This window comes from Eschrichtius robustus, chromosome 16 (genome assembly GCF_028021215.1).
Source record: "Eschrichtius robustus isolate mEscRob2 chromosome 16, mEscRob2.pri, whole genome shotgun sequence".
Taxonomy (NCBI): Eukaryota; Metazoa; Chordata; class Mammalia; order Artiodactyla; family Eschrichtiidae; genus Eschrichtius; species Eschrichtius robustus.
This window is the reverse complement of record NC_090839.1, coordinates 88,203,047-88,229,060: the sequence shown is the minus strand read 5'-3', so window position 1 is coordinate 88,229,060 and position 26,014 is coordinate 88,203,047. Positions and strand designations below refer to the sequence as shown.

Genomic DNA, 26,014 nt, shown 5'->3' with positions numbered 1-26,014 from the left:
ATCCGGAAGTGGCGGGACACAGTGTCGGAAGCAGCCAATGGGCGGCAGGGTGGGGGGGGGGATTCCCTCCACCCCCCAAACCGTGGGAGCGGCGGCGCAAACTGTTCCGATTCCCGAGTTAGGCTCTGCATCCATGGAGCGAGCCGAAGGGCCGAGGTGAGCCGAGCTTGCAGCCTCCCCTCGCGGTCTCCCTGTCTAAGGCCCACAGCGTTCCAGACCCCTGAGGGGAAAGTGACCGCGGCGCTGGGCGAGCCGGCGGCACGGAGGCCCCAGGCCAGGCTCCTCGGCGCTCCCCCAACCCGCTGCCCTGTGGGTGTACTTTGAGGTCGGGGTCCGCGGGGGGTTCGGCCCGCTGCCCGGACGCCGCCATGCATCTGTGGACCTGAAGCCGGAGCTTGAAATCCCAGTAGACGGAATTAATTTCCTTTTTACCTGGTTGCTCTCTCTTCTTTTTTAAAATTGAGGGTTACTTTCGGGGAGGCTTTAAGGCACATGCTAATTTGCGGCGGACAGTTTTAAAAAACGCATTGCTTCTGTATCTCCTTGAGTATGCGATTACCGGCAGCTACACCGAATTAGGGGTAGCGAATCTTCGGGTAGCCCTGTTGCACTGTGTCAGATTCCTGAATCCAGATTCGCTGTCTGTGTTTAAATGTTTTATCTCCACCCCTCCAAATAAATATCAGGAATGGACCTGTAGCCTATGGTGTCTTGCCAAATCAACAAATTTTTTAGAGATACTTTATTCCATTTTAAGTGGTGTCATCTGCAGTTTTTCCATTTAAGACAAATTTGAGTGGAATTCTGTGCAAGGTCGAATAAGAGTAAAGATGTTCGTTCTTTTTTTTTTTTTTTTAACAAGGGTTTACCGAGGGTCTATTATGTGTTATATGTTGTGGGAAATACCCAAAGATTTCCCTCCCAAGGTTGCTCCTGTGTTCAGTTACACCCAAGTTATCAGTAAAACCGTTTACTAGAAATTGCTAAATTAGTGAACATGTAGACGAGAGGTAGTTTGCCAGGCAGAGGAGGAGGAGGCTACACACCTGTATGGGCAAGATGCAGTGTCTAAAAGAGCTTGTGATATTCAGGAAACAGTTGTTTGCTGTGACCAGAATGCAGGGGAATTGGCAATGGGAGGATTGGAGAGAGAGAGAAAATAAGGTAGATTGGGGTCCAATTGTGACTAGATTTGAAACTTCATATAGCAGACAGTGGGATGCTAGTAAGTTTTTTTCTTTTTTAAATATTTTTTGGCTGCGTTGAGTCTTCATTGCTGTGTGCAGGCTTCTCATTGCTGTGGCTTTTCTTGTTGCGGAGCAGGGGCTCTAGGCGTGGCGGCTTCAGTAGTTGCAGCACGTGGGCTCAGTAGTTGTGGCTCGTGGGCTGTAGAGCGCAGGCTCAGTAGTTGTGGCGCACGGGCTTAGTTGCTCCGCAGCATGTGGGATCTTCCCGGACCAGGGCTCGAACCCATGTCTTCTGCATTGGCAGGCGAATTCTTAACCACCACGCGACAAGGGAAGTCTGCTAGTAAGTTCTTAAAGCAGAAAAATTATTTGACCAGATTTGTGATTTCTAAAGTAACTCTGGTGGTAGCATGGAGGATTGATTGAAGTAGAGAGAAAATGGAGACAAACCAGTTGGAAAATTCTGAAGGTAGGTACAGCCAGAACTGTGAGGGCCTTTGCTAAGGCAGGAGCTGGCAGCCTGGATTTGGAGTGGGGATTTGTAGGCAACCATAGGAATAGTTACCCAACTGGTACCCGATTTCTGAGATGGTTTTGATTTTGACATGAACACTGGATTTCCCAGCAAAATTTTGGCTTTTCAAATTGTGTGGGAAACATTGCTTTCAATTTTCAAGAAAGAAGATTCTATTGTTGCAAAAGATTATTCACCCATAGCTTGAGGGGGATGTGTCTCCTCCATGTAGATCCCAGTTTAATTAGATTTTAAATGTCTGTTTCATTTGAAGTATCTGTTCAGAAGACTTTTTGACAGATGTTTAAGGATTGTAGGCCAACATTTATATTTGTGAATATAATAAATGGATATGTTAATATAATGAATGGATATGTTAATATAATAAATGGATATGTTAATATAATGAATGGATTAGACCCATTAGCTATTAACAGAGATGAATCATTTCCCACAGTTAAAACCAGGATGAAAATGCATAATTGCCTCCTTGCTGTTTCTTGTAACCCGTTTCTTTAGTTCAGAACTTGCTAAGGCCATCAAACCTATCGATCGGAAGTCAGTCCATCAGATTTGTTCTGGGCAAGTGGTTCTTAGTCTAAGCACTGCTGTGAAGGAGTTGGTAGAAAATAGTGTGGATGCCAGTGCCACTAACATTGGTAAGTTTGGGAGAGTTTTAAACCACAAGAAATAATCAGTTTATGCTGTTTTATTCAAGAAATGTTTGTTACTGTAATAAGACAATCAGGTATTGATATACAGAGAAATTATTATTTTTTAAACATAAATTTAGCGCTTATTATGTGCCTAGTATTTAGCTAGGTAGTAATAATAATAATAGCGGTTAACTTTTATTGTGTTCTTACTATGTGCCAGGCAGGCATTGTGCTAAGAACTATACAGATGGGATACCTCATTTAATCTGTAGAATGACTTTATGAGATTGGAATTATTATTATTGTTATAATTATTATCTCCGTTTTACAAATGAGGAAATTAAGGCACAAGGAATTTACTTTTTTTTTTTGAGGTTATAAAGCTAGTAAAATATGATCCCAGGGAGTCTGATTCCAGAACTTGTTCTCTTTAATGACTGTGTTAAAATTATCCTCTTGAAGGAAAGAAAAAAGAAAGAAAATAAAAAACAAAACTATTTTATCTGGGCTAGTAAATAGCCAAGAAGGACTTTAAAAAATAAAATATACAAAATGACAGCAGTACATTTAAATAAATATAGTTAGGACTCAAAGTTGCATTTTGTAAGTTATAAATACTGTCACTCTAAAGGCTTTTCGCATGGATCAATTTGAGAAATCAATATTTTAAACTTTCTAGAGCTCAGGCTTAAAGACTATGGCGTGGAGCTCATTGAAGTTTCAGACAATGGATGCGGGGTAGAAGAGGAAAACTTTGAAGGCTTAAGTAAGTTGAATTTTGCTAATCCTATTTTAAAATATTTGGGCCAAATGTCTGAGAATTTGGGTTAACACTGTCTTAGGAAACACAAAACAGCTTTTTAAAACCAGTCACTTGGGTGGGTATGGTGTGTGTTCATTGCTGTGTCACTTGCGATCTCTTCGGCCTTACTCTCCACCTCTCTTTCAGCTCTGAAGCATCACACTTCTAAGATTCAGGAGTTTGCTGACCTCACTCAGGTTGAAACTTTTGGCTTTCGGGGGGAAGCTCTGAGCTCACTCTGTGCACTGAGGTGATGCAATAATTTTGTCCACTAACTTGACCCCTTATAAAAATCTCTCTGAAAATTAAAAAGTATGATTAGAATCATTATTGTTTACACTTTTCCATCTGAATGTCTCAACTGCTAACTTCTGCATTCTGTTTTATCTTACTACCAACCTAAGTGGTAATACTTCTGAAATGTAAGCAATGAATGAACAAAATGAAGCAAATAGTATTGTAAAAAAAATTGTTACCCTTACTAAAGCAGTAACTTCTCAATTTAAAAGTGACATATAGACAATACGTTATAGATGCCATATGCTATTGGTTTTAATTTATTTTGATGTTGAGGAAAAAATTTAGCTGAAGCACTTATTTAATTACACAACAGCTTCTAAGATTTTGTTAGAACAGTAGTAGCCAAACTGAGAAATAAATCTTTATTGGTGAATATGTAAGTTTTGAGATCTTTTATTTTGCAGTTTAACCAAAATAAGTATCAAAGCTTTTATCAAAACAGAACATTTACAGAACTCTCTCACTATCTATTGGGGGCCAAACCTTGGATTTTATGATGACTCCTCACCCATTTAAACTCTCTTGATGATCTCGGAGGGATCATCATCTTTTTAGGGGAGTTTAGAGAGAACAGAAGTGAGAAAATGAGCACGTGATGACGAGCACGTGGGAGTCTCTAGCTGACTGTGCTCTGCTGGCTTTTTCGTACAGTGATGTAACTATTTCTACCTGCCACACATCTGCGAAGGTTGGGACTCGACTGGTGTTTGATCACAATGGAAAAATCCTCCAGAAAACCCCCTACCCACGACCCAGAGGGACGACAGTCAGTGTGCAGCAGTTATTTTATACGCTACCTGTGCGCCATAAGGAGTTTCAAAGGAATATTAAAAAGGTACGGTGGGGCTTCCCTGGTGGTGCAGTGGTTGAGAATACACCTGCCGATGCAGGGCACACGGGTTCGAGCCCTGGTCCGGGAAGATCCCACATGCTGCGGAGCAACTAAGCCCGTGCGCTACAACTACTGAGCCTGTGCTCTAGAGCCCGCGAGCCACAACTACTGAGCCCACACACCTAGAGCCCATGCTCTGCAACAAGAGAAGTCACTGCAATGAGAAGCCCGCACACCGCAACAAAGAGTAGCCCCTGCTCACCGCAGTAGAGAAAGCCTGCGCGCAGCAACAAAGACCCAGTGCAGCCAAAAAATAAATAAATAAATAAATTAATTAATTAATTAAAAAAAGAAAGGTACGGTAAATTCAGAATCCGAGAGCCTAGAGAGTGTGATGCCCAAATGTAGTACAAGATCAGTCAGGGTGGTTTGCACTCCCGTTCATTCTCTTCCCTTAATTTTTGGAGAAGTGCTTAGCTTGCTTCTTCCCCTCAAAGACCTAACTTTTGGGTGATTTACCCTTTTCTTTTCTTTTTTAATATATCTATTTATTTTATTTATCTATTTATTTATTTTTTTGGCTGCGTTGGGTCTCTGTTGCTGCACATGGGCTTCCTCTAGTTGCGGCGAGCGGGGGCTACTCTTCATTGCAGTGCGCGGACTTCTCATTGTGGTAGCTTCTCTTGTTGCGGAGCATGGTCTCTAGGTGCGAGGGCTTCAGTACGTGTGTGTTTGTGTGTGTGTGTGTGTGTGTGTGTGTGTGTGTGTATATGATTACAGTTTTGTAAAAACAAAGCAACTGGCCAAAATATGCATAGAAAAAAGCCTGGGAGAGTAGACGCATGAATGCTACCAGTGGTTATTCTTGGATGTGTGATCACTTGTGCTTTTTGCCATCTTCCTTGTACTTTTCTGTTTTGTACCTATATTCTTTGTAATCAAAAAACTTAAACATATGCTGCTAAAAACTTTCTTTACCTCTAAAGCAATTTGTGCGAGTTATAACTTTATTAATTTTGCAAAAATATAAACTTTAAAAATGTTTTTTAATTTAAATATTAAAAATTTCTTGTACAGAGAAAATTTTTATTATTATTTTGTATCTTAAGGTAAAAAAAAATTGGTGTCTCAGAAAATATAGGCATAAAGAACTTGTACTTGCCAGAGATGACCATTGTTAACAGTTTGGTGAGTCTTTCCAGACTCCTTTTAGTTTCATGTATTTATAAATCTTGGAAAATTTTTCAAGATAAATATTAAAAAAATGAAATCAAGTGACATAGAATATTAAACATTTAAGTCACATGGAATTGTGTGCAGTAGAAAGTTGGTATTGTCTCTGCCTACCTCCCAGAGTTTGGTTTACATCCCTTAGACTTTACTTTTTATTTTTAATATTTATTATTTATTTATTTATTTGGCTGCTCTAGGTCTTAGTTGCAGCATGCGGGATCTTTAGTTGCGGTGTGCAGGGTCTTTAGTTGCAGCTTGCAAACTCTTAGTTGCGGCATGCATGTGGGATCTAGTTCTGTGACCAGGGATCAAACCCGGGCCCCCTGCATTGGGAGTGTGGAGTCTTAACCACTGGACCACCAGGGAAGTCCCTATATCCCTTAGACTTTAAATGCGTACATGTATATACAATCTTTATACATATGTTTCTATTTTTCTTTAAACAATTGGGATCATATTATATATACTGTTCTATACCTTGATTTTTTAATATAGTATATTGTAGATACCTTTTTTTGGTCGATTGGTAACTACCTTATTTTTTATCATGGCACCATTATGTGGATATACTGTAATTAATTAGCCCCTGGTTGATAGTTGCTTAGGTTGTTTACAATTTTTCACAATTACAGATTGTCTCAGTGAACATTTTCATAATATATCTTTTTTTAAAAATTTTAAAAATTTATTTATTATTTTTATGTTTGGCTGTGTTGGGTCTTCATTGCTGCATGCAGGCTTTTCTCTAGTTGTGGTGAGCGGGGGCTACTCTTCGTTGCAGTGTGCGGGCTTCTTACTGCGGTGGCTTCTCTTGTTGCAGAGCTCAAGCTCTAGGCACACGGGCTCTAGGCACGCGTGTTCAGTAGTTGTGGCTCACGGGCTCTAGAGCGCAGGCTCAGTAGTTGTGGCACACGGGGTTAGTTGCTCTGTGGCATGTGGGGTCTTCCCGGACCACGTCTCTAACCCGTGTGCCCTGCATTGGCAGGCGGATTCTTAATGGCTGTGCCACCAGGGAAGCCCTTTCATAATAGATCTTTGATTGTTTATGCCAGTCTTTCTACAAGGATAAATTTCCAGAGGAGGGATTTCAAGGTCAAAGGGAACATACTTCTCGATTTTTAGAGCAGAAGGCCTGGACATTCTGCAAATGAGGGAAGTGTGGTGAAGAACCTTATCCTCTGATTTCTCTTTGGTACCACGTAGGGAGATTCAACTCATCGCTCATTCTGTCAGGAATAATTTGCCTTATTTGTGAGATGATAGGAGAACCTTGAATTGACTGTATAACTTGAATCATGCGCTTCTTGTAAGATTGAAGTAACGTTGAGTCCTTGCGTTTGTGTTTTTTAAACAGGAGTTCTCCAAAATGGTCCAGGTCTTACACGCCTACTGTATCATTTCAGCGGGCGTCCGTGTAAGTTGCACCAATCAGATTGGACAGGGTAAGAGGCAGCCTGTGGTGTGCACCAGTGGAGGCTCCAGCATGAAGGAAAATATCGGATCTGTATTTGGGCAGAAGCAGGTAGTGGTGGCCCGTTTTTTCGTTTTTTGTTTCTTTTCTTGATTCAGGTGCTCCAATCTCTCACCTGGAGCTCTCCGGCAGTCTTTTCACTGATCGCCTAGCCTCTAGACCGAAGCTCACTCTTATCCAGCCACCACCACGCAATGAAAATAATCATTCTAAAACAAAAAACTGGGTGGCCAGTTGTTTAAAAACATTTTATTGCTCTAGTGATTATGGCAGGTTTCTCCTGTCCTTTCCAGTAGCATAGAGAATAAAATCTAAGAATTGATTTTTTTTAAAACTACATCCCTATCACAAAAATTAATCTTAGGAGCTGCAAGTTTTAAAATCATCCTTTTACTCTCTCCTTGAAAAAAAAATATTGTGGGCAATGTATTGTTTATGGATAAGTAGGAGCACAAATGTTTCATCTTGCTAATAAATCAAAATTATTTATTATAGAACTGCAAAATGCAACTATTGAGATTCTTTGTCCTCTTAATGTGGATAGCTTGGCTAGGAAGGAAAACACACGAAACCTTCGTTATATCTTCCTTTCTGAAGTCAGGCCGGTTCTCGCTTTATTAGGAAATAACTGTAAACCTTGATTTCTTTCAGTTGCAAAGCCTCATCCCTTTCGTGCAGCTGCCCCCTAGTGACGCTGTGTGTGAAGAATACGGGCTGAGCTCTTCCCAGGCTCTGCATAACCTGTTTTGGTAAGTTGATTGGTGCCAGGAAAATTACGATCAAACAATTTTTTTGAGTTTTTTTTTTTTTTTTCCCTTTGGTTTTGTTTTTAAAGATTGTGATTTTAAAGCTTATAGTTTCTTATGTCCATTATAAACTGTAGGCAGTATTGTTGCTGAGAAAGAGGATTTATATGGAGGAGCCAGGTTTTTAATGTAAACAATATCCTTGGTAACTGGTGCATTTTAGGGGGTTTCTTATTAAATTAGCGTTTGTGTAAGAGGCTCTGTTTAGTGAACAATTAGAATAACTCTTCAATTATGTATAATGTTTCACTTTGTCAGGGCCTGGCATAGAGGGATAGAGGCGCTTTTCCTTTAACTCGTGCCTTACCCAGAATCCAATCCAGCATCATTAGTTTTAGTATAAGAAAAATAGACATTTTTCCATAAGCAGAATTGGGCCCATATTGCTTACGCTCCCTCCACTTGCCTTTGGCTTATCCCTGAAATTAAAGATGGGGATTCATTTTTTATGCTAAGGTATCATTCTTATGGAAACTCAAATATCCCTGGGGTAAATCTCAGGTGAAGCCCTTAACCAACGCCATAGGTGATAGAAGTTTGCTAACTGAGAACAGATTTTATGTTTTATATTTATTTTTTTGGCCGCACTGTACGGATCTTAGTTTCCCGACTAGGGATTGAACCTGCACCCCCTGCACTGGAAGTGCGGAGTCTTAGCCACTGGACCTCCAGGGAAATCCCAAGAGAACAGATTTTAAAAAGGCGGGGAATGTGGGCAAAGAGCCTGGATACAGGTCCTTGGGCTCCCTGGACAGCTTGGTGGGGACTGCACGAAGGTTCTAGAATGTGAGTGTGGGGTGAGACTCACTCCTTGTGTGGAGGCCAAGGATTTAATAGGGAAAGTGAGAGCTGAAACGAATCAGTTTTGAACCCGCTGGGTTGCCCATGGAGGATTTGTTAACGAGGAGCTTTGGAACATTCCAGAGGGTCTGTGTTCCTTAATGATTCACCAGAATGGAGCACAGATACACGTTACCTGAAATGTTAATACTTGTCAGCTCGTCACCAGGGGTTATGTTTTTATTTTTCACTTTGAGAATGTGCTGTTTGATGTGTGTCTGATCCTTTCTGCTCTGGAATCCCGCCCTAATGGCATTAACATTGAACAGTATCTCAGGTTTTATTTCTCACTGTGCTCACGGCGTGGGAAGAAGTTCAACGGACAGACAGTTTTTCTTTATCAATCGGCGGCCTTGTGACCCAGCAAAGGTATTTCAGAATATGGGGGGATTAGTTTTTTCTTTTAGCTTTTAGTTTTAATTTTATTTTTTATTAAATAACATTTTCTGACACAGGCAATTTACATGGAACTTGGGACTTTGACTCAGAAACATTACTTTATCTTTTTTTTCATTCTTCTAATCAATTTTATTCTAAAAACATGTTTTTATGCAAATATATTGATATTATTTATTTTAACAGACAATGCTATATTGTCATTTTAAAATATTTTTAAAAATATCTTTAAAATGTCTCGCTGTTAATTTCTTTTTAAAAAATTTTTTTATTATATTGGGTTATAGTTGATTTATAGTGTTGTGTTAATTTTAGGTGTATAGCAAAGTGATTCAGTTATACATATACATGTGTCTATTCTTTTTCAAATTCTTTTCCAATTTTGGTTATTACAGAATATTGACTACAGTTCCCTGTGCTCTACAGTAGATCCTTTGTTGGTTATCTATAAATTATCTTATTTTAGGCATTTAAAAACGCCTACCATACAGTGGTTTCAATTATATATATGTGCACGTGCATACATATGGACACATATTAATAACCAATATATTTATTATCGTAAAAATTATCACTATTAGAAGAAAGTAAACATTTTAAAACATTCACCATTATCTAGACTTTTTGGTATAGACTGACACACGTGCATATGCTTTTGTATTTTCTCTTTGTTCTGTCCATTTTCCAAGAAAATAAGGGCCCAGATTACTTCTGCCTCAAACTTAAACTGATCATCTTGATATGATTATAGCACTTTTAGTGGTCAGTTTTGACTTTGCATCTTCAGCAACATTATACCTAGCAGTGAAAGCGCCGAGTCTTAATCACTGGACTGCCAGGGGATTCCCCAAAATTACTTCTATCAACCAGATGTGGTTCAGCTTCTATTATTTTTCTTTTCTTTTTTTTTTTTAATATTTTTTAGCATATATAGGGTAGAAGTTTTTATTATTTTTTTTTTTTTCTTTTTTTGGCTGCGCCATGCAGCATGCGGGATCTTAGTTCCCCACCCAGGGATCCAACCCGTGCCCCCTGCATTGGGAGCACAGAGTCTTAACCACTGGACCACCAGGGAAGTCCCTCAGCTTCTAAATTTTTAACCTATATTGTAATTGGTGTGATTTTATGGCTTATCCCTAATGCCATTTAATAATCTCATTATAAAGTCATATAAATACATTTCTGTGTACATTTGAATGTGTTTTATGAGCATTTAAACCGCACCTCATTTTATTGACATTTCTTCAAGAGCATCTTGAGTATGGAAAAAGATTCAGTTTTATGAATCTATGATTAAAGATACCCCTTTGAGAGGAAAGAGGAGACTTTTTGGGTGATGGATATCTTCATTATCTTGATTATGGGGATGGGTTCGTGGGTGTATATATATATCAGAATTTATCAAATTGTATACTTTTTTTTTTAAATTAATTAATTTATTTATTTTTGACTGTGTTGGGTCTTCGTTTCTGTGCAAGGGCTTTCTCTAGTTGCGGCAAGCGGGGGCCGCTCTTCATCGCGGTGCGCGGGCTTCTCACTATCGCGGCCTCTCTTGTTGCGGAGCACAGGCTCCAGACGCGCAGGCTCAGTAGTTGTGGCTCACGGGCCTAGTTGCTCCGTGGCATGTGGGATCCTCCCAGACCAGGGCTCGAACCCGTGTCCCCTGCATTGGCAGGCAGATTCTCAACCACTGCGCCACCAGGGAAGCCCTCAAATTGTATACTTTAAGTGCAGTTGGTTTTAGGCCAGTTATACCTCAAGAAAGCTGTTCAAAATGTATCCTTTTAATGGTTGGTTAGAGTAGCATGTTATTAGAAACTGGGGGAAGGAAACATTTATTCTTTTCTATGTTTTTTGTATAGGTTTCCAGACTTGTGAATGAGGTCTATCACATGTATAACCGGCATCAGTATCCATTTGTTGTTCTTAACATTTCTGTTGATATGGGTAAGTTCCACTGACATTTCAGTAAAATTGGTGACTTACTCTTTTTTTTTTTTCTGGCTGCACATGGGCTTTCTCTCGTTGCGGCGAGCAAGGGCTGCTCTTCGTTGCGGTGCACGGGCTTCTCATTGTGGTGGCTTCTCTTGTTGCAGAGCACGGGCTCTAGGCGCGCGGGCTTCAGTAGTTGTGGCACGTGGGCTCTAGAGCACAGGCTCAGTAGTTGTGGCGCACGGGCTTAGTTGCTCCATGGCATGTGGGATCTTCCCGGACCAGGGATCGAACCGTGTCCCCTGCATTGGCAGGTGGATTCTTAACCCATGTGCCACCAGGGAAGTCCCTGGTGGCTTACTCCTAAAAGAATAAAATGAGATTATAAAGCTCTGATATGACCAGAAAGAGACTTTTATAGTAACAATTAATGGTGATATATATTTTTATAGACTTTAAAAAATTTTTTTAATTAAAAAAAAATCTTTTTAGACTTATTTTTTATACAGATTTTCCTGCTTTCTACTAGAAACTACGTTAATTGTATTATTCGGAAAATGTGACTTTTTCATGTCAGCCGAGGGAGAAAGTAGACTAAATGTTCTCCCTGATTTTGAAAATAATTCATTTCATGTAGTTATTTTTCTTCTGATTGCTAATATTATGGTTTATTGTTATCCAATATTTTTTTTAGGTGCTTAGAAATATATATGTGCACACCTTAAAGAAATATATATATAATGATATATATATCTATCCATATTTTTTGGAGTGAGAAGATAATTTTGGGTGATTTTGTGCTCTTTATCCTTAGATGTGAACATTTTCTTTTCCATGTCATTAAAGTTTATTCAGAAACATGATTTTAATAGCTGTATTGTATTTCAAGGTGTGGCTATATCTTGATTGTAAACTTTTATGTTTGTGCCTATTTTAGTTGTTTTCAGTTTTTAGAAATTCAAATAATGTTCTTATAGATAAGTCATTACCTATATTTTTGATTATTTCTTTAAGATAAATTTCTAGAAGTAGAATCATTGGGTCAGTGACTGTGATCCTGTTATACCAATTTACACACCTACCAACAATGTACTAGGTATTATAATTTTTAACCATATTCAATAGGTGATAAAAATGACATTTTAGTTTGCAATTTTATCATACCTTTTTATGGGTTTATTTGCTTTTTTTCTTTTGCAATTTACCTACTCAAATGCTTGCATATTTCATGTGTTTAAAAAATTATTCATCTTTTCCTTGTTTATTTGAAAGGGCTAGTTTTATAGTATGAATATGAATCTGGACACGGCTTTTGGCAAGTGCAAGTGAATAAAATAGTCGATGGGGAAATCTCTCTTGTTAAACGTGAACTTAAACACAATTGGCATCTTTTCTATTTTGCTGTAGAATGTGTCGACATCAACGTTACTCCAGATAAAAGGCAAATTTTACTACAGGAGGAGAAGCTTTTGTTGGCAGTTTTAAAGACGTCTTTGATAGGAATGTTCGATAATGATGTTAACAAACTCGACGTCAGTCAGCAGCCGCTGTTTGATGTCGAAGGTAAGAAAAACACAAGTGTATAAACAGCTTCTAAAACTTGTAGCTGTTGTGATACTTTCCTTATTTTTCCGGAGGTAAAGTTTTTTTTGGCATGAAACAAAATCTATCAGACTTTGATCGGTACCTACCACCTCCATCTCTGTACAATGCACAAATAGACATGGAGATGGGGGGCAGGCTGGCCTAGAGGAGTATCTGCCCCAAGAAGTGGATCTGGCTGTCAGAGGGGGTAATGGCCAGCTCAGAGAGGACGTGTCACCCTAGAAAGTATGTAGCTGCAGATTTAAGGTAATCTGGATTAAAACGGATGCAAGCCACCTCCGTTATCACCCAGGGATACATTCTTACCAAGACTCACCCATTCTCCTTTCAGTAAACACGCCCCCATTGGAATTCCCTGGCAGTCCATTGGTTAGGACTCAGCACTTTCACTGCCGGGGCCTGGGTTCAATCCCTGGTTGGGGAACTGAGATTCTGCAAGCCAAGCAGCGCGGCCAAAACCAAAAACCAAACACTCCCCAATCATGGCAAGCCTTTTGTTAATTTCCAGAGTTCTGAAAAAGTTGATTCTGACCATTTTTGCCCGTTTTCTCCTATCTTTTGTGGAGTAGGGAATTTGGGGGGGCCCTTACTCTGCCGTTTTCCCTCACGGCCCCCCTGTGCATTCATCACTGAGTAGCATGTTGAGATGAGACTTGGCCCAAGGCTGGTTTGACCTCTGTAAAAATATGCACAATCACTGTTTTACTTCCTGGTCCTGAGTGAGCAGCCTTTTGTTTAAATAGTTGGTTTTATTCTTTTGCATCCAAACCAAGTGCATCCGGGGCACCTTGGGAGGAGTCCACAGCTGAGCCCCAGCAGCCTTCCGTAGCAGAGGCAGGAGCTGGCGGCTACCCCTTTTGACAGCCAGATCCACTCCTTGGGGTGGATACCCTTCTCTAGGCCAACCTGCCCCCGACCTCCACGTCTGTTTGTGCAGAGACGGAGGTGGCGGGTCCCCATCACTGTGTCCTCCGGGGGATGGGGCGGGGGGGAAGACCAGAGCAGCTCAGGAAGCTGAAATTATGTTTGGTGGAAAGCTCAGGTGACAGTGGGAGGAAGTAGTTCTGGGATGAGGCTTTGTAACCCCAGGGTACCAGGAGCCATAAGCCAGGGGTTAAGAGGAGGGGCGGGACCCAGAGTGGCTCTGTCCTCGCATTTCCTAACACCGGGGGGTTGGGGGGCGGAGAGGCTGACTTGGAAGACAGTGAGGTGCGCTCTCATCAAGTGCCACGGTCGGCAGTTGTGACAGTCGGAGAGTATGGTGGGGACACAAGCTCCTAAGGGTGGGGAGGGGCTGCTGGGTGGTGGGAGAGGCGCACAGGAGCCCTGCCATGAGTGCGGCGGAGCTACTGACCTCACATCTCTGCCGCCCACTCTCTGCATGGGATAGTATGGCTGCGTGCGTGCGTGCGTGTGTGCGCGTGTGCACGCACGGGCGGGGGATGGGGCGGAGGATGGTAGGGAGCGTCACATCTTTGTGGAACGGGCCGGTGGTGGCAGCTCTGAGCGCACGCGCATGCACACACACACGCGCGCACACGTTTTCAGAGAGGCCACCCCATACAGAGAGAAACTGCTCAACTTATCTCTGCATCTTGAGGCACAGTCAAATCAACGCCCTCTTCTTAGCCCTTTCATCGAAGGACAGCATCCACACAGAAGCAAATGTGTCGTGAGTGCATCCGCCCTGAGATCAGGAAATAGCACCCACAGAACCACCCTTGTACCCCTTTTCAGACACTAACCCCCAGTGGGAACTGTTTTCCTGACTTCTAACACCATGGATTTGTTTTATCTGTTTTTAATTTGAAGGCATCCAGTATTTACATTTTTCCATCGTTGGTTTCTCTCTCAATATTTTGTATGTGAGATTCATCCAAGTCCTGTGTGACAATTCATTTATTCATTCTCGTTGCTGTACAGTGTTCTGTTGTATTTAAATACCACAACTTATTTGTGGACAAGTGGGTTGTTTCCAGGATTGGGCTGCCATGAATATAGCTGTCACAAATATCCCCATCCATGGTTTAGGCCAGCACAGGTAGACATTTTTGGTAGGATAGCAGTGCGGGGTCACAGGTGTGCATGTTCAGATTAGATGTTCCCAGAGAGTTTTACAAAGCAGTTATACCAATTTCAACACCACCAGCAGTATTTAAGCATCCCATTTGATCCTCAGCCTTGTAAACATTTTTTCTTTAAATTTTACCTGTTCTGTTGAGTATATAGTGGCATCGCATTGTGGTTTTAATTCGTGTCTCCTTTATGGTTCATGTAGAACTGTGTTCACACATTGGATCAGCCATTCGGAGCTCCTCTTTTGTGAAGTGCCTGTTCACGTAAAAGTATCCACTTATTCTATTTCTGCGCAGCCCCTGATGCCCTTCTCTGTTCACATCTGCTTAGGTCACTTAATAAAAAGGCATTCGGCAGAGGTGGAGAAGCCCGTGCCAGAAAAGCAGGATGATCCCGCCCTGTTAAGGACTCGTGGGGAAGAGAAAAGGGCAGTGACCATTTCCAGACTGAGAGAGGCCTTTTCCCTTCGTCACACAGTGGAGAACAAGTCTCGGGGCCCGAAGGCCACCGACCCAAGACGGATTTCTCCACGACAGAAAAGCAGCACCCCATTTCCTAGCGCTTCAGGGCCCCTCTGCTCCCGGAAGCACATCTCTGAACCTCGGGAGGAAGGGATGACTTCCACTCAGGGGCCCTGTGACCCGATGGGCAGAGTGGACATGGAGGAGGGCTGGGGGCACAGCAGCGCATCTGCCAGCTCTGAGGAGGGGTCCAGCACCCCAAAAACGGGCAGCCACCCCAGCAGTGACCATGTGGCAAGCTCCCCCAAAGATGGGTTTTCGCAAGAAAATGTGGAGTCTTTGGAGAAGTTACCTGAAACTGACCATCGTCTTTCGGGCACGGATTGCCACTTAGACCACGAGGAAAGCGGCTCCCGACCTAGAGTTTTGCTGCAGCCTACTCACCTCTCATCCCCAAATGCAAAACGTTTTAAAAAAGAAGGGGTTCCTTTAAATCCCGATGTCCCTCCAGAGTCCGTGAAAACTCAGAACGCTTCAACGTGTGAGGTGGATGTAGCTGTTGAAATTAACAAGAAAATAGTGCCCCTTGACTTTTCTATGAGTTCTTTAGCCAAACGAATAAAGCAGTTATGTCAGCAAGAACAGCAACGAGAAGGTGGACATAATTATAGGAAGTTTCGGGCAAAGATTTGCCCTGGAGAAAATCAAGCAGCAGAAGATGAACTAAGAAAAGAGATAAGGTAACACTTTTTCCACTCACCAACTTCTTTTACTTGCCTCTCACATCCATCACATTAATTTTCTTTAAAGAACTCTTTCACCAGGCAGTTCTGCAGCCTGAAATCTTGCAAGAATTTTTTCCTTAGATTTTCTCTGCATATCTTTTCCATCGGTCCAAATCAATCAAGGCCTTCTTGACCCCAATTTTATTCCTTTTCCTGGAGGTTTTCAGCCCATGGTGACTTCTCCCTGCATTGAATTCAGGGCAGCTTTGGGGAACATTGCTATTTCCCATCTTTCCATTTTAACATGTATGAGGAAAAATTATCGCATTATCAAAGCTATGATTTCAAGAAGATTGCATCAGATAAGGCATCAGATAAGTAAAAAAGTCAGTTTAAAGAAAAACCTTCACAATACAGATAATAGAAAACACTGGTCACCAGCACTTTCTTGACAGTGGTCATGTCCAACCTTGTGACTCTTAAAAATGATGAATTCTTTTGAAATAGTTTTTATTTTTAAAATTTTGTCTTTGTTTTGTGTCACCGGTTACTGAAATGTGCTGTGTCCTGTGCACAGTGCAACTCAGCAAGTACATTGCATTTTTATAGCACTTTTAGCCTGGAGCACACAGGCTTTGCCTAATTTCAGTTATAAATTCTTCACCGAGTGTTATATAATTTCTTTGTTATTCATAGTGCCTAGCTTACATGGAGAAGGGTTTTCAGGAACCTTTCTTCCTTTTAAAAAGTGTGTAATTAATGGAAATGAACCTCTCTGGTTGTGAACTCAGAGGGAGCCAGTGAAGAGAGCCAGGTTACTTAAATATTTTTAAATTTATTTTATTTTATTTTTATTTATTTATTTATTTATTTATGGCTGTGTTGGGTCTTTGTTTCTGTGCGAGGGCTTTCTCCAGTTGCAGCGAGCGGGGGCCACTCTTCATCGCGGTGCGCGGGCCTCTCACTATCGCGGCCTCTCTTGTTGCGGAGCATAGGCTCCAGACGCGCAGGCTCAGCAGTTGTGGCTCACGGGCCCAGTTGCTCTGCGGCATGTGGGATCCTCCCAGACCAGGGCTCGAACCCGTGTCCCCTGCATTGGCAGGTGGATTCTCAACCACTGCACCACCAGGGAAGCCCCTTAAATATTTTTAAATAGAGATTTTAATTAAGTTTGCGAACATGTATTGATCACCTGTTACTGTGGTTTTTGAATGTTGGTATGCCTAAGAATCACTTGGAGAGCTTGTTAAACAAGCAGGACCTATGTATGGCCAGATTCCAGTGTTTCTGCTATAGTAGATCTGGTGGATCTTGGGTGTGGAGCCCAGGAATCAGCATTTTTGACAGGTACCCCAGAAGGTCACATTGAGAAGCTGATCCACAAGGGCCTGGCATTGGCTTCTGGCTTTCAGGGCACGGCTGTTGGATTGGCTGTACTTCTGAGCTATTGGTCTGATGAGGTTTACTTTTTCCTGAGAAGCACAGGAAAAAGTACTGAGCTAAAGATTAGGCAGCAGTGAAGATATTGAGGTTGTGTTTACCAGCTCCTGTTTCTGCATTTTGAATTATAACTAAATATACCAAGCTGTAAAACTTTGTTTCTTTAAGCCAGATGCTAGGTCCTAGTTTATGGTGGGAGATACACCTGCCAAAGACACAGAAGACCCGGGTCTTCAGGCCGGCACAGGTTCTTCCCATGGGCAATCTACCTGGGCAACCGGAGCAGACTCAGACGGTTCCTGGAAGAGCAATCAGAGCCAGGGAGCTGGTATTTGTGCCAATTACCAGTTTATTGCCTCTCAGTTCCAAATCCACTCTTTGCCCTGCTTTGCAGTCCTGGAAGCTGAACCATGTAAGCATTTCTCCTGGTGCACTGTTAGACTTGATCAGCAGGGGGCGCTGTGATGCCCTTGTCTTTTCCTCCTACAAGGCAGCCACTGGCAGCAGGCAGGAGGCCCAGCATTGCTCACTCTGCTTCTCCAACCAACTTATTTTCATTCATAAATGAATGAAATGCAGCCACGCCTGTTCCAACAAAGTCTGAAGCTCAGCCTGGGGTGGGGGGGCGGGTGCCCCCATTAGAAGGATTGATATCCACTATTGACAAAAAGGTACTCATATACAGGTAGCCCTCCATATCTGCCGGTTCTGCAACTGCAGATCGAAAATTTTAAAAAATTCCAGAAAGTTCCAAAAAGCAAAACTTGAATTTGCTGCGTGCTGGCAACTATTTTACATAGCATTGACATTGTAGTAGGTATTATGAGTAATCTAGAGATGATTTAAAGTATATGGGAAGGATGTGTGTAGGTTATATGCAAGTACTGTGCCATTTTATGTAAGGGACGTGAGCATCTGTGCATTTTTGTATCCTGGGGGTCCTGGAACCAATCACCTGCATATACCCAGGGACAACTGTACATATTGGTGGGAGTGTAAACTTTTATAGATCGCCTATCAAAGTAAAGTGTACATATATAATAACACATCTAGGGATTTATCATACAGATACATCCACAGTAGAGAAGATCTGTGTACAGGGATGTTGCACCTTTGTTTGTGTTTCTTAAAATGGATACAACTGAAGTGTCCTTTAGTAGAGAGTTTGTCAGACAAATTGGTACATCCACATAATGAATTCCTACATGGACATTAAAAAGAATGAAGTAGGTGTCTATATATGGGTCTGAAAAAATATCTGAGATTCATTGTTAAGTGATGAGAGTGAAATGGTACGAAGAATTGATTCCATTTTTGTTGTTTTTTTTTAAACAGTGTATAGTCAAAGGTCTGGAAGGATATGGACCAAATCATTAATAGTAGTAACTAATGTCACCTGGAGAGTTGGAGGAATGAATAACTAATGTTATCCTTAGAAAGTGGGATTTTTAGGGACTTTGTCTATTTTATGTTTTTGTACTTTTTTTTAAAAAAATAAATTTATTTATTTATTTATTTTTGGGTGTGTTGGGTCTTCGTTTCTGTGCGAGGGCTTTCTCTAGTTGCGGCGAGCGGGGGCCACTCTTCATCACGGTGCGCGGGCCTCTCACTGTCGCGGCCTCTCTTGTTGCGGAGCACAGGCTCCAGACGCGCAGGCTCAGTAGTTGTGGCTCACGGGCCTAGTTGCTCCGCGGCATGTGGGATCTTCCCAGACCAGGGCTCGAACCCGTGTGCCCTGCATTGGCAGGCAGATTCTCAACCACTGTGCCACCAGGGAAGCCCTGTTTTTGTACTTTTTTATTAGTGTTTTATAAGCAGAGAAGGAATCTTTTAAAATGTCTTCTAAAATGGGAATTCCCTGGCAGTCCAGTGGTTAGGACTCCGTGCTTTCATTGCTAAGGGTGCGGGTTCAATCCCTGGTTGGGGAACTAAGACCCCACAAGCCGTGCAGCGCAGACAAAAAAAGAAATTAAAATGTCTTCTAATTAACATTTTCTACATGCAGCAAAACGATGTTTGCAGAAATGGAAATCATTGGTCAGTTTAACTTGGGATTTATCATCACCAAACTGAATGCGGATATCTTCATAGTGGACCAGCATGCCACGGATGAGAAATACAACTTCGAGATGCTTCAACAGCACACTGTTCTCCAGGGTCAAAGGCTTATAGCGTAAGTTCATTTCAGTGTTCAGAATTTTCAGTGTTGTTTCATCCCCCAAATTTAAGATCTCTTAGCTATAGGTGTGTCTATCTTTATCTCTATCTAAACCTATCTACACCTATCTATCTATCTATCTATATTTTTTGGCTGTACGTATCCTTACAGCAGATTTTTATACTTTTTGCGTAATAATAGTCATACCTGCCATTTATGGAGTGCTTATTTGGTGCCAGGCACTGTTGAAGCAATTTATACTTAATCCTCACAAAGTTTGAAGTAGTTACTATGTATTACCACCAACATCTCACAGGTGATAAAACTGAGAGACGTTTAATAACTTGCCCAAGGTCACACAGCTAATGGATTCTTTAAGTATCAAAAGATACTTAAAGTTCTTTTAAGCTGTTCAAAAATGCTGATCACTGGTTGGCCAGAAAACCCTTCTGATGAAGAGCAATTTATAGTACAGAGTATATCTACTTAGAGTACATGGAATTCACGCGTTCAGAAGGTCAGCAGTGCCTGTGTGTCTGTCCTCAGCTATGGTAGAGCAATTCCAGTGATTAGTCACTGCAGAATTTGGTATTTATCTCTCTTTTGCCAAATTGAATGTTTTACACTGACCATTTTACAAGGCGGTGTGATGGTGTAGCATATAAACCAGAAGTCTTTTCTGAAGCGAAGTCGTAAGGAGAGGTCTTGGATTTTCATTTGGGAAATTAAACTACATAATTAACTCAGATCCCAACAGCAGCAGATCCCAGCATGAAGAAGTTACCACTAAAACAGCCACTCAGCTGGAAAACATACCTAGTTTATTTGCTGAGTACTCTGTATCCTACAGAATGGCTTAATTATATTTATTTTCAGTAGGAGTAAGTAGTAATAGTAAAGACATTGAATGAGCCACTTTATAATACTGAGCTATTCCTGCCCCTGTTACAGAGGTCGTTTATTTTTTAGCCATTTGGTGTAAGTATGGTCTCGTTTGTGGCATTTCAAGTTGACCTGGATAATCACAGGCCACTGTGGGTCCCACATGGATCACACTTCAGGATGAAAGGATAAAGACCACAACTGCATCCTTTCCTACCTGCCCTGCATAATTTGGCCCTGATGACCTCTTCAGCTGTTCCTAAGCCCTCTTCTCCTGTTCTCTATACTCTGGCCATCCTTCCTTTTCCCTTGACAGGCCTGATGAATTCCTACAGAGCCATTAAGCAGAATGAAGCAGATCTTTGTGTGTGGCTCTGGGAACATCCGTGGTCCATCCTAGGGCCTTTTTACAGACTGTTGTCTCTGCCTAGAATACTTGCCCTTGCGCCCACCCCTCACCCCCATCACCTGCTAACTGCCACTCAGCCCCAGATCTCAGCTCAAAGGTCACTTCCTCAGAGAAGCCTTCCCTGACACCCTCTATCTCCAGGCCAAGTCTCACATGCTCTGTGCTCCTATGGCCCTGGGTGTCTCTTCTTCCTGATTCTCAATGTAGTTTGTAATTACAATTTGTTTGTTTGACTGTTTGATCAGTGTCTTTTTTTCCCCACTAGACTGTTTGTTTCATGAGAGCAGAGAACGGGTCTGTGTTTGCTCACCTTTATATCTCCTGCCTTTAGCGGTGTCTGTCTTACTAAGCACTCAGTAAATCCAAGAGGAGAGATGGATGGATGAAGAATGCAGGCAGGGGGGACTTCCCTGGCAGTCTAGTGGTCAAGACTTCGCCTCCAGTGCAGGGGGTACGGGTTCGATCCCTGGAGCTGAGATCCCACATGCCTTGGGGCCAAAAAACCAAAACATAAAACAAAAGCAATATTGTAACAAATTCAATAAAGACTTTAAAAATGGTCTACATCAAAAAATAAAATCTTTTAAAAAAAAGAAAAAAAAATATGCAAGCAGAAGGAGCAGGATAGCAAAACAGATGCTGTTTCTTCTGTTTTCAAATGTCTGTAGTGACCGAACCCAACTTTTCAAATCGTCTTTATTGTGAGGAGGAAAAATAGCATTTTTAGGTCATATTGTTATCTTGGAGAAGAGAATTTTAAAAAAGACAGTCATTGGGGTGGTACGGCAGATTGAGGAAAGGCAGACTACTTTTGGAGTTACTCTAACTTCTAAAAAGAACTTAAAAAAAAAGAAATTAAAAGGAAATGCTCAGAGTTTTGTGACAGGAGAGGCTCATAGCTGAAAGCATGTTATTCGTGTTGCTTTTTGAAATGAATTCAAAGAATCACAGAATTGTTGTTTTAGTTTCATTTCTGCTTTAGAGCCAAATGTTTGACTTCAAGGTCTAGTTTGGGTCTCTCTTTTTCAGACCTCAGACTCTCAACTTAACAGCTGTCAATGAAGCAGTTCTAATAGAAAATCTGGAAATATTCAGAAAGAATGGCTTTGACTTTGTTATCGATGAAGATGGTAAGTTATTACTTAGGACCGTAGAACTGTGTCCTTTTAGAGCTGAGAACGATCTGTTTTTTGATAAATTTATTTTATTTATTTATTTTTGGCTGTGTTGGGTCTTCATTGCTGTGCGCGGGCCTTCTCTAGTTGCGGCGAGCGGGGGCTACTCTTCGTTGTGGTGCGCTGGCTTCTCATTGCGGTGGCTTCTCTTGTTGCGGAGCATGGGCTCCAGGTGTGTGGGCTTCAGTAGTTGTGGCGCGCAGGCTTCAGTAGTTGTGGCACACGGGCTTAGCTGCTCCACGGCATGTGGGATCTTCCCGGACCAGGACTCGAACCCGTGTCCCCTGAATTGGCAGGCGGATTCTTAACCACTGCGCCACCAGGGAAGCCCGAGAACGATCTTTGAGGTCATACACTTCAGCGTATTTTATAAGAGATGAACATGCTTCCCCGCAAAAGCGTTTTGCTTCTGCCCTCTCTTTCAGATGTTCCTTACAAATAGCACCCAAATGAAACGGATTTTTCAAATGACGGCTTTTTCTCCAAATTTTCTTCTTTTAGCGCCGGTCACTGAAAGAGCTAAATTGATTTCCTTGCCAACTAGTAAGAGCTGGACCTTTGGACCCCAGGACATAGATGAACTGATCTTCATGCTGAGCGACAGCCCCGGTGTCATGTGCCGGCCTTCCCGGGTCAGGCAGATGTTTGCCTCCAGGGCCTGTCGGAAGTCTGTAAGTAAAGAAAGCTTATCTGCAGGAGCCTGGCGGGTCTGCTCCAGCTCGTGGGCCTTGGAAGTTCTCAGTTCAGCCCCTGACTTGTCAGCCTTATTAAATGTGGGTGATGGTCGCTCTGGGCTGTGTACGTAGAGTCCCATTGTCCTCAGCCATTGTAACACATAAGCCCTGCACGTCTGCCCGAGGTCAGACCTCCGACCCATAATTACTGCTCTTTCTTGGCGTCCCTGAAGCAGTGTCCTCAGAGCTTTCGTCACTCCCACACAGTTAGCTGGGTATCCACGTGGTTCGTCTGTGGACCTTATGGGTATTAATGACACTGGTGGGTAAAGATTAGGTGCTGCCAGCCCTCAGGGGCCCTGCACGAGATTATCCAGAACCCTGCGGTCAGCTCGCTCTTCACAGGAGCCCCAGGGGCGGGCACTGCGTGTTGTCTGGCTGCCGCTGCTCAGACTGGTTCTAGAAAACGATAGCAGCGGTTGGTGATGAGCCTGACGTCAGAGCGGAGCGCGTGTGTTTGCGTCACCTGGCCCCCCCCTTCCCTCACTCACTCAGCAGAGACCCCTTGAGCCCCCGCTGGGTGGCCGGCCCTGGTCCGGGCGCTGGGGGCACAGGTGACCCGGCAGATGAGGTCCTTGCCCTCGTGGAGCTTACAGTTTAGTGGGGGAAATGGACATAACGTTAAGAACGGCAGCCTCAGGTACAAGTTCGGTACAGAAAACAGTATGGGGGTGGGGAGTGAGCACCGGGAAGCGAGGTGGGTGGTCGGGGTGAGGCTGTCTGAGGAGGTGACCTCCCAGCCAACGCTTGGAAGGTGAGCTGGAGCCCCTTGGGGAAGAACTTTCCAGATAGAAGAAACAGCAAGTGCAAAGGTTTGGCGTGTTTGGCGAAGCCAGAGGCTGACCCCGTGTGACTGGGGCGGGGGACCAGGATGGGAGCGGGGCCCCGTCCGGGGACCCACTTAGCGTCCTTGGGATCCTGGTCCGAACCTGGGCGTCTGCGCTGCACGTGTCAGGAGGTGCTGGAGGGTGACCATGGGGAAGAGACCACAGAGAGGGTGTCATAATGGAAATGAGGGAGGTGGGGCAAGGGCTGCGGCATTTTCACCTTTGGGGGCGGTGGGGTTCAGCCTTCTCTGTTAGACACGTTGTATTTGAGATCCTATTAGACGTGAGAGGAGGTGTCTGAGAACAGTCAAGTCAGTGAATCCAGAGCCAGGGGAAGTGTCAGTGCTGGAGAGAAAGGTTTAGATTTTCTAAGTTACGCCCATGGCATTGGATGAAATTCCTCCAGGCAAGAGTTTGAGGAGAGAATAGGGCCCAGGACCTGACTTCAGCCACAGATGGTTCTTTGATAAAGGCCTAACCTTGATCTTCCCATCCTGGAGTCGGGGCTAAGAGTCAGAGCTGGGCCTGGCCTGTGCTGATGGCCAGGCGTTCACAATGCCGTGTCCTCGTGTGACGCAAAGATCTTTGGGGCCACGGGGCGCTCCTCAGTCCCCACGCTGGCGGGTCCCTGGCGCTGCAGCGCTGTCTCTGCGCAGCACACGGGCTGACAGGGGCGGGCTGTCCTTTGCTGCACCCGTGGGCCCCGTGTCCTACGCTTGGCTCTACCCATGCCGGCCACACCATCTCCTTCCCGCCTCAAGTCCTCGCCCGCTGTCCCTCTGCCTGGATGCCCCGCTCCGCACGCCTTCTTCGCCCACCTGGTCCCCTCCCATCCTCGGGCCTCCCTGAGCACCCAACTGACATAGCCTCTCCCGGGTGCTTAGGCACAGCCCGAGGGCTACAGAGGACAGACAAGGCGAGCTGTTTCATTGCGCGGAGGCAGTGACATTTGAGCAGCAGCCTGCGGGAGAGGGAACATGAGAGATGCAGATATCTGAGGGAAGCGTATCCTGGGTAGAGGGGACAGCCAGTGACAAGGTCCTGAGGCAGGTACTCGCTTGATGGGCTTGTACTAGAGGCAAGGGGGTGCCAGTGTGGCTGCAGTGGGGGCGGAAGGGCTGCTTGCTCGCAGGTGTGGGCACTAAGGCCAGTGAGGGCCAAGTCAGGTGATGCACTTGGGCTTTTATCCAGGTGGGAGGCGGGGCTTCGAAGAGGAGCCACGTGATCTGACGCGCCTTTAAAAGGAATCACTGGCCACTGAGTGGAGGACGAGTTGAAGGGAGAAAGAGGAAAGTGAGGAGGCCCGTCAGGGGGCCGCTGCAGTCACCATGGTGGGAGGTCGGGGCGGCTGGGATGTGGATGCTGGTGGAGCTGGCGAGACTGGTTGGCCCTGGACGGGAGTGGTCGGCGTCTCTCCTGAGGATGTGCTGCCACGACAGAGCCACGGAGGGGCTGGATTTCACAAAGAGGCCGAGGGCTGAGATACTAGAAGGTAGGGTTCTTCGGGGGAGGACTTTTCAGAGAATTGTTGCTTCTGTTGTAATCTTGTCCAGCCTCTTTGTAGAGAACAGGGCTTCTGAAGAGTTGCTTTTCTAACCAAAAACCAGTAAAACTTTAATTTAAGCCATCATGTCTCACATGCAGGTGATGATTGGAACTGCTCTTAACACAAGTGAGATGAAGAAACTCATCACTCACATGGGGGAGATGGACCATCCCTGGAACTGTCCCCACGGAAGGCCCACCATGAGACACATTGCCAATCTGGACATCATTTCTCAAAACTGACAACATTTCTCATTTTAAAGAGCTATTGATCTTATTGCAGATTTTTCTGTTTTGCAAGGCAGGGTTTTAAGTAACCATTTTGGGGGTTTGTTTCTAAATGAACCTGCTACTTAAAAATGCATCAGATCCGTTTAGAAATGATCTTGAGAACTTTTTCATTCCATATGCAGCGTTGCTTGCAACATTTTTTTGTTGCACATTTGAACATACGTGTGTGTGTATGTGTGTGTGTGTGTGTGGTGTGTAGCCGCAAGAGCATGTTTTACAAAAAGAGAGCACTTTGGAAGTCACCTAGACCTCTGCTCTGGCCCGACGTATTTTAGCCTGCCACTTTCAGCTCTTAATGATGATTAAATCTGTAATGGTTTAACTTCATAAATTGAAAATTATGATCCTTTTGAGTTAGTCATTCTCAACCCTGATGCATATTAAATTTAGAAGACAGTCCAAAAAAACTCGAGGGATATACTCTATCCAGCTGGAAGAAATCGACCATGTGGGGCGATGTCTCTTTTGTTTTTGTTTTTTTGTTTTTGGTTGCACTGCGCTGCTTGCGGGATCTCAGTTCCCTGATCAGGAATTGAACCCAGACCACGGCAGCAAAAGCCTGGAATCCTAACCAGGAGGCCACCAGGGCACTCCTGGGGGTCTCTATTTTTAAATGTTCCCCGCTGCAGCCAGGGTGGCAAAGAGCGTTGTAGGCAAGGGGAAATAAAAGACTGATTTTCCTGTAACTTTGATGCTGTGATTTGGTTTTCTGGGAGT

General features: G+C 43.5%; 1 protein-coding gene and 1 long non-coding RNA gene across 3 annotated transcripts; one reads left to right on the top strand and one right to left on the bottom strand.

Moving 5' to 3' along the window:
• The first annotated feature begins 60 nt into the window (after nucleotides 1-60).
• On the top strand, nucleotides 61-25,961 carry PMS2 (PMS1 homolog 2, mismatch repair system component). 2 transcript variants are annotated; one of them, XM_068523979.1, is made up of 15 exons: nucleotides 61-156; nucleotides 2,221-2,360; nucleotides 3,037-3,123; nucleotides 3,307-3,409; nucleotides 4,111-4,294; nucleotides 6,879-7,046; nucleotides 7,647-7,744; nucleotides 8,911-9,010; nucleotides 10,900-10,984; nucleotides 12,377-12,532; nucleotides 14,981-15,851; nucleotides 19,282-19,449; nucleotides 21,755-21,855; nucleotides 22,402-22,571; nucleotides 25,106-25,961. In XM_068523979.1, exons 1-15 carry the CDS (start codon nucleotides 134-136, stop codon nucleotides 25,247-25,249), a joined length of 2,598 nt encoding a protein of 865 aa, XP_068380080.1. In that variant the 5' UTR covers nucleotides 61-133; the 3' UTR covers nucleotides 25,250-25,961. The 2 variants fall into 2 exon arrangements, with proteins under 2 accessions (XP_068380080.1, XP_068380081.1); XM_068523980.1 differs by lacking the exons at nucleotides 61-156; nucleotides 2,221-2,360; nucleotides 3,037-3,123 and having other exon boundaries at nucleotides 3,392-3,409; nucleotides 4,148-4,294.
• On the bottom strand, nucleotides 10,159-16,126 carry LOC137749767 (uncharacterized). Its single transcript, XR_011070277.1, has 4 exons — nucleotides 15,872-16,126; nucleotides 15,556-15,667; nucleotides 14,784-14,905; nucleotides 10,159-11,332 (listed from the first exon to the last, which is right to left on the bottom strand). It is a non-coding gene; the product is annotated as an uncharacterized lncRNA (long non-coding RNA).
• Nucleotides 25,962-26,014: the final 53 nt, after the last annotated feature.